This window comes from Phalaenopsis equestris, unplaced genomic scaffold (genome assembly GCF_001263595.1).
Source record: "Phalaenopsis equestris unplaced genomic scaffold, ASM126359v1 Scaffold001183, whole genome shotgun sequence".
Taxonomy (NCBI): domain Eukaryota; kingdom Viridiplantae; phylum Streptophyta; class Magnoliopsida; order Asparagales; family Orchidaceae; genus Phalaenopsis; species Phalaenopsis equestris.
In genome coordinates this window covers 48266-56454 of record NW_018165622.1, presented here as the reverse complement: position 1 = coordinate 56454, position 8189 = coordinate 48266, and the positions used below count along the sequence as shown (strand labels likewise).

At 32.3% G+C, this 8189-nt stretch overlaps 1 protein-coding gene across 1 annotated transcript; it reads left to right on the top strand.

Moving 5' to 3' along the window:
- Nucleotides 1-126: 126 nt before the first annotated feature.
- Nucleotides 127-7491, top strand: LOC110033437 (argininosuccinate synthase, chloroplastic; the record flags this gene model as incomplete). Its single annotated transcript, XM_020737412.1, is given in 4 exon segments — nt 127-201; nt 277-462; nt 6210-6298; nt 6709-7491. Coding segments are annotated over 4 exon segments (903 nt in total), but the record flags the coding sequence as incomplete, so codon positions are not given.
- Nucleotides 7492-8189: the final 698 nt, after the last annotated feature.

The following is an 8189-nucleotide window of genomic DNA, read 5'->3' as shown; positions in this document are numbered from 1 at the left end:
AAAATAAAAAATAAAAGTGATCCCAAACGGCCTTTTAGTAATCAATCATTTTTTTGTATGTTCTACAAACCAGCTTTATCTTCTGTATTATAAGGACAAAGCTGATAATGTTATATTCCATTGCAGGCAATGGTTGATGTTGCAAAAACTGTTGGCGCAGATGCTGTATCGCATGGATGCACAGGGAAAGGAAATGATCAGGTTTGTGGATTTATTTCTAATACTGGAATTTGCATCTTTTTATTACGTTTACTTACTTTTTTAGCTTCATTTTAGGTACGATTTGAGCTTACTTTCTTTGCCTTGAATCCTGAATTAAAAGTTGTGGCCCCATGGAGAGAGTGGGAAATCCAAGGGAGGGAAGATGCTATTGAATATGCAAAGAAACACAACATTCCTGTGCCTGTTTCTAAAAGGTCAATTTATAGTAGAGATCGTAACCTATGGCACCTCAGTCATGAAGTAAGAGCCAAACCTTTTTTTACAATGTTCAATATTTACTTCTAATCAAAATATTTATGTAGTTCGACAATTTTGTATAATGTTCCCTTTCCTCAACATGGTTCTCTTTGTAAATTGTTGATTGGTATTGAGCTTATTAAATTTAAGTTTCCATCTACACTAAAAATTACACAGCTAAGCTTTGCAAAGTTCAATTTAAAGTTATGAGCAATTGTTATATAATGAGGTATGTTATAGGAAAGAATAAGGTTGTTTGTGCACACGTGTTTTTGTTATCTATTTTTGGCACTGATCATATTAAATTTTAGTTTCCAACTACACTAAAAAATATTCAGCTAAGCTTCCCAAATTTCAGATTTAAAGTTATTGTTCTATAATCAGAAATGTTATAGGAAAGAAAAAGATTGTGTGTGCGTGCGTGCGCACGTGTGCACGTGTGTGTGTGCATGTGTGTTTGAATCAATTTAATTTTTAGCTAGGTGGATTCACATTTGATGCACTTTTTGTGCTAAGAGAATTTAAAGAACAAAGATAGAATATTAATATTATTTTTACTCATTTCAAGAAGGTGTACAATTGGACATCATGTGATTTGGTTTTATGTGGATTAGCGAAATATATCAAAGCTTGCATTGAAATTATAAAATGTAGGTATGATGGAGTGCTGATCATTACAAGTTATTACTGAGTCACCTAGGAGTTTTTTTATCTTTTTGACTTGGTTATGGTGATCAAATGACATTGTAAATGAGATAAGTATATGTTTTCTTAAAATTACAGTTCTAATCGGTGTGCCTTATGTTGAAATAAGTAAGAAGTTTGAAAAATGTATAAATTACATGAAATATAATGGGCTTAGATGAATATTGGCTATATGCTATATAATTTTAGTGGGTTTGATTTAATAGTTATCAATTAGTATCAATAGTAAGATGTGGTGATTTCTTGGTGTGATAAGTCTAATATTTTAGACCTATTATATGCAAAAAAGGAGATAGATGGCGATTGTTTCCAGAGTTAAGATTAGGTGATTAAAGTAAAGATGTAATAGGACAACATTATGGAAATATTAAGTTTTTTGTTTCAAATTTCAGTTTGGTCAAGTTGTGTGGATATGAGTTTTAGGAAGTGAACAAGTCATTAAACTTTTAAAATTTCAATATTTTAACACCCTATATTAGCATTCAGTTGTGCAGGAACATTTAGGGTTCATAAAGTTGGCCAATGCTAACGAGGTCAAGGATCTTATTATCCCCGTATATGTTTTGTGTTGCTTGTATTTTTAGCATGAATAAAATATCATTAATTTCAAATTAATTTTAAAATATAAAATAATGAAAATTTTCTATTGTTAGTTTAATTATTTGTAGTGTAAAGCATACAAAGAAAAAATTCATAATATTGTTGTAACCTAACTTTCTCCACAATATTTTTTTATTGAATTAGTATAACAAGAAACCAAGAACAAAACCCAAGTCGACATTTGTTTAATTATTCATCATAGGAATATTATCAACTGGTAATTATTCAAAACATTTATTTACAAAATGCTCAATTGATTCTTTAACTACATATGTGATTGGTTCATATTCACATTTAGAAGTAGAATCCATTTCTATTCTAATTTTAGATTCAAATTATGCCTAATTTTAGTTTCATCTTCTAATGGACTATTGCTCTAGATAGATTTAAATTCAAAACATAATCTAATGCTTATGTAAATTCAAAATTGAAATTATCAGATGTAATTTATGCTATAACTAAAAATTATTGTGTTATCTGTTTTTTCTGTCGGCCAACTTCAATTAGAGATGATTCATGTGTTGATGTATTTTTAATTTGTTTTGGACGCATTGTTTTCTCAACATGGGAGGAGTTGTAATATTCTTAAATATCTAAAGCTATGTATAAAAGACTTATGCATCAATTCTTTTTATGAATTCTTACTTAATTTGCTCTGTAAACAATACTAAAAAATAACCAAAGCTAAGCTATTAGGCCTATAAATGTTGCATACGTAAATCTTATTTCCAATTTTTAATATGATAAAGCAACTGATTTTTAAATTCCTCATGCGTCAAACATTACTTTTAAAATTTATATTTCATACTAACCTATGATGATTAGTAGCAACACTTCACCAAAATCATTGTGCATGTTTCTCTAGTTTTGCTTTGGCACGTTCATCTCTTTCAGAATTAAATGAAGAGTAATTTTTAATAAAATCTTCTGTAATTCATTCATCCTAAATAGTTTTTATGTTAGTGAATTTATGATGGGTTAGATGAATTTCACATTGATAATATTAATGTTAAAGGATTATAAAGGAAACTCATTACACCTATGGCAACATTGACAAAAGATATTCAAGAAGTTGCGCACAAAATGTATATCACACCTCATGCACACTCAGTAGTGCTATCGAATAAAGATTTATAAAGTCTATCTTAAATAGTTGCGCTTATGCTGATCATGGCATTTTTCATGTATTATTTAAGAGGTTATAAATGTACGTAAATATAAAGATAAAGAAATTTGATTTTGTATTACTCATAATTGTTGTAATTGGTCAAGTATCCCCAATGGTTTATTATTTGGATAAATATACTCAAAGGTTCATTTGGAATTCTTCTTTTTCACTAAAATACAAATTACAGCTTTTGACCAAAGCCTCGTGTGAATTTTTGAACAAGGGAGGTGCTTTCCTCCCAACAACTCTATTTCTTATGATCTCAGAACTCATGTGATTCTAAGTGAAGCTTCACAACTCTATCTTCACTTTCCAACCATCATCCATCCAAGGTTAGTGGTATTATTTGTTATTTAAATTCGATTGCATTCATTGCTGACATTTATATGTTATAATAGGACAATGAATAAAGAAGAATCATGGTTTGAAATAAATGAAAAAGGCACAAACTTATAATATAAATTTTGAACCTTGTTTGCACACTCAACCATAAACGCTAAATTGCATAAGACATCATTTTAGTTGCTAAATTAGTGTTAAAACTTGTTTGAAACCTGTTTGAACAAAATTTGAAACCTTTTGTTTGGTCCTCATTATATTATATAAAATCGATTGATTTAAGATGCTTACTATTACGATTATATTATATAAAATCGATTGATTTAAGATGCTTTGCTATATATGCCGTAACCACTCTAATCAAATTTGTAGAATACTATTACATTTTGCTTGGGTCACACATACAATTATTGTTGTGATGTATGAAGTTGTTACTTAATTTGAGATTTTTGATCTTTTGAAAATAATCAAGGGATTTTTAAATAAGCAACTTTGCAAAGCTCCTTGCATTTCTTTGGTGTCGTAGTTGACACTTGAGTATGATGATGAGAATGAAAGACGCTCCATTGTATTCAACATTAGAGGTAAGAATACATGATTGAGAGCTGTTGAATTACTTGGTCGGAGTTCAGATAGTTTTATTTGAGGAATTCAAAGAGAAAATACAAACCTGGAGAATGCATTCATATTATGCAATGAAAGAGATGTTATATGGAAGTTAGGTTTATGTTGGTCTGTGAATGGTGTTCTACTCAATCATAATAAGCACAATTTATTTTTATTAAGATGTTTACATTGATTGAAGATGAAGACACATTTTTGGGATACACACAGGGTAGGCAATTATGGAAGAGGACTTTGGAAGGGCTAAGTAAGAATATGGTTCATTATGAGGCTATAGAATACCAATGCAGTATACTGTCACTAAATAAGCCATATTGTTGCAGTATTGGATTCATGAAACCATCTAGGGTGGAAATGTGTGGGGTAACTTAAAGAGGCATTAATGATGTTGAGCTGGAAGAGCAATAAATGCTGATGGGTAAAGACATTTTGTCATTTTTTATTAATATTCATGTAAGTGTTACTTTGAATATTGTATTTAAGTGTTAATATATATTAATTATTCTTGTAAATCAACTTTCAAGGTTGCTCTGAATATTTTCTTATAGATGATTGTTAAGCTTATACTGTTGCATAGAGTAGGAGGAGGATTTCTAAAAGCCCATAATATTTTCTCTTTTTTTTTTTGAAGTGAGTTGTGAAAACGGTGACAATCACATCTTTTATAAGCGAATGTAGTGGTTATATTGGGTAAAAGCAGAAGAGTGAGTTGAAGAACAATTAGTGGGTAGTCAGCACATTTTCTTCCTCAATCAATTAAAGTAGCTTTTTGCAGTTGTAAGGGAGTTGAATTGCAAGCTTAGATTTGAGAATAATTAGCTGATTTTGGAGTAGAAATTGAATACTCTAAACAATTTTGTCTAGAAATTTTTACATAAAAAGGTGAAAGAGAATAAACTTGTGTATTGTGCTAGATTGTTGAGTAAGAAGGAGGATAGCGAGGAGATCTTTATTACTGACTCAACCATTCATACTGCTATTGAGGATTAGGGTGGAGGATGACAATATGGAGGTCCTTATTATTGATATTTTTATTCTTTTGGGGACTAAAGGTGATGTGTTGTAGAAAGAAAGAGACATTTATCTATCTCTTGCTATTTTATGTATATATAATGTGGTGAAGAAAAGGGATGTTAGCTCATATTTAGTTATTTTTCCTATATTCATGAGTCATTGATCCGCTTTTAAGAATAAGAAGTATTTGATTAGGGATATCACAATTCTATCAGGCATGTGGCACAAGCCTTTTGATCCATGTGCTATTGATTACTTCTACCCTATTAATGAAGAACAGTGGTCTTACTTTATGTTTGAAGGTTAGGATTGGAAGACAACTCTATTGAGAGGCAGATGGAAGTGGGAAGCGGAAGCACATCATGGATTCAGTAGTTAAATATTCTCATAACATAATTAGATAGGAAAGTAACTACTCTAGTACTCCATTTATGGTATAGGTTTATGTCTTATGATTTTATTTTATTGCTCGCCACTACTTCAGGTGGCCTGAATCTACATTGTTGTACGTCATTGGAGATGAACACAAGTTTCTGAGATCATGGGCTGATGCAATATATATATATTATATGTGTTCCAATGAAATGGAACAAACTATATTGGATATTATGTCAGATATCTTAGTCTGTGAAGACTAACTTTGTATGACTAACCCCTCTTGCATATTGCTTTGTAAGCAGCAGTGAGTTTGTTCTATATGTACCTAAATTATTTAAGTTGTTAGAGTTATTTGACTATAGGCCGCTTTTCTTATTAAAATCTCTTTAAAATTGGAGGACGGCCAACGTTGATTGGGTTTTTAAGTTTGTTGTTTGTTTGACATATTAACAAGAATTTGTGTAGTACTTTTACATATTTGAACTAATGAGTGATTTTTCTTATTTTATTTGCAACAAAGATTGTGAATTATGCGCAATACAATATATTATCTACCTAAAATCAAAGAAAGATCTTCTGGAATTTGCACTTGATTTTATATTATTCTACAAAAATTGGCTATAAGTAGATTTGTTTTACATCGATATAGAGACACCAGTACATATTGGATGTATCAAAATTATATATTATTGTGTTGTTGTTATCTGTGATTGCACTTTAATGTATCAAGTTAGTCAATTTAGTTTTGTTTGTTGTGATTGCAGTTTGTTACATCATAGTCTATTGTGTTATATTTTGTTTGAACCTTACTCAAATTTTGCTTGAATTGTTTTACGCTTAAAACTGTTATTTTTGTTTTTTAAAATAGCATTTTTTTTTTTGAATTTCTGTTGGTTGTACTGATTTTTGTTCTATTATGAAGGGAGACATCTTGGAAGACCCAGCAAATGAGCCTAAGAAGGACATGTACGTGCTGACCGTCGATCCTGAAGATGCACCTAATCAACCTGAGTAATTATCCAACACTCTCCATCTCCAAAATTTTTCTGTGCGGACTCCTGACATAGTTCTACGTGCCGCAGAGGTTATTTTTAAGTTATTTTCAGGTTATTTTTGGGTTATTTTCAATAACCCGCGGTCTTTATTTTTGGGTTATTTCTAGATTATTTCGGGATTATTGAAAATAATTCAGAAATAACCTGAAAATAATTCAGGAATAACCTCCGCGACACATAGAGCTACGTCAGGAGTCCAGACAGAAAATGTGTTCCTCCTTCCCAACTTTGGTTCCCTAATTTTATTTTATAGCTTACTACCAATGAAAATGTGTAATTTTGCTTCATACCACTCAATTCGTTCGCTCATTACACCCATGATTATGATTTCACCATGGTCAAAATCATATTCATCGATCTTCGTAGGTACCTTGAGATCGGCATCGTTTCCGGCATACCCGTCTCCGTCAACGGCAAGGAGCTCTCGCCGGCATCCCTTCTCTCTGAACTGAACGAGATCGGCGGGAGGCACGGAGTCGGCAGAATGGACATGGTTGAGAACCGGCTCGTCGGCATGAAGAGCCGCGGCGTCTACGAGACTCCCGGCGGCACCATTCTGCATGCTGCCGCCCGAGAACTAGAATCCCTAACGCTCGATCGAGAGACCATTCAAATGAAGGATATGATCGCTCTCAAGTACGCGGAGCTCGTGTACGCTGGCAGGTGGTTCGATCCGCTCCGAGAGTCGATGGATGCTTTCATGGAGAAGATAACGGAGACGACGACGGGTTCGGTTACGTTGAAGTTGTACAAGGGGTCTGTGACGGTGGCGTCGCGGCGGAGCCCGAACAGCTTGTATAGGGAGGACATCTCATCATTTGAGACGGGGAGTGTGTACAACCAGGCTGATGCAGCTGGCTTCATTCAGCTCTATGGGTTGCCTATAAGGGTGAGAGCAATGCTGGAGAAGGGTGTCTGAGGATCACTAGGATTTTGACGAATAAGATGAGTGCTTTGGTCCCCTCTTATTTTATTATTTTGGTGGAATTTTTTATTCGCAGGAGAGTTTTATTATTAAATGTTTTTGGTTTATGGCTTGATTGATATACTATTTGGTGAAATTAGTTGAATTTTGCTGTTGTAAACTAAGCATAATTGTTGTTTTATTTATTTTTTTTTGTTATTTATTTATGTATGAGAAAAAAAAAACATTTTTGGTTGGTGGGTTCAAATTAAATTGCAGTGATGTAAGGGTATGGAGAAAAATTTGTGTGTGCAAGACATACGCAACACAACACTGCTTACATCAGGGAGGTTATTCAGAGGGTATTTATCCACGTTATACCCCCTATAGCATCTCTGTAATTTACCTGTAATCTACCTATAACCTACAAATATATAAAAGCTGAAGCACAAAACTTGCTAGAAGGTATATGTAGGTTATAGGGATGTTACATAGAGTATAACGCAGATATAATTTTTCAATATCCTCTGAATAACCTCCTTGATGTACACAGCGCTGCGTACGGCTCACGTGCGCAAATTTTTCCAAGGATATTGATGAGCCAAAGTCAAGCAAGGTGGGTTTTGTTCGTTGGGTTGATTTGCTTGTCTTAGAATATAATGTAGGTATATTTCACGTTTATTCATCATTCATTTTAAGTAGTTAGAAGATATTTATTTTATTCAAAATGTATAAAAAATATATCTTTTAATTATTTTGTGTAATATATATTTTTATATAAATATTAGTTGAAATATATTTTATCAGACTAGAAAATGCATGCAGAATAACAAGCTATATTTAGATTGTCAAATTTAAAGCTTCTTGTTAATTTTTTTTTCTCCATTTTCATACATTTTTATGTAGCAGCACGCAATCAATAAGAAATAAAAAGATAATATGC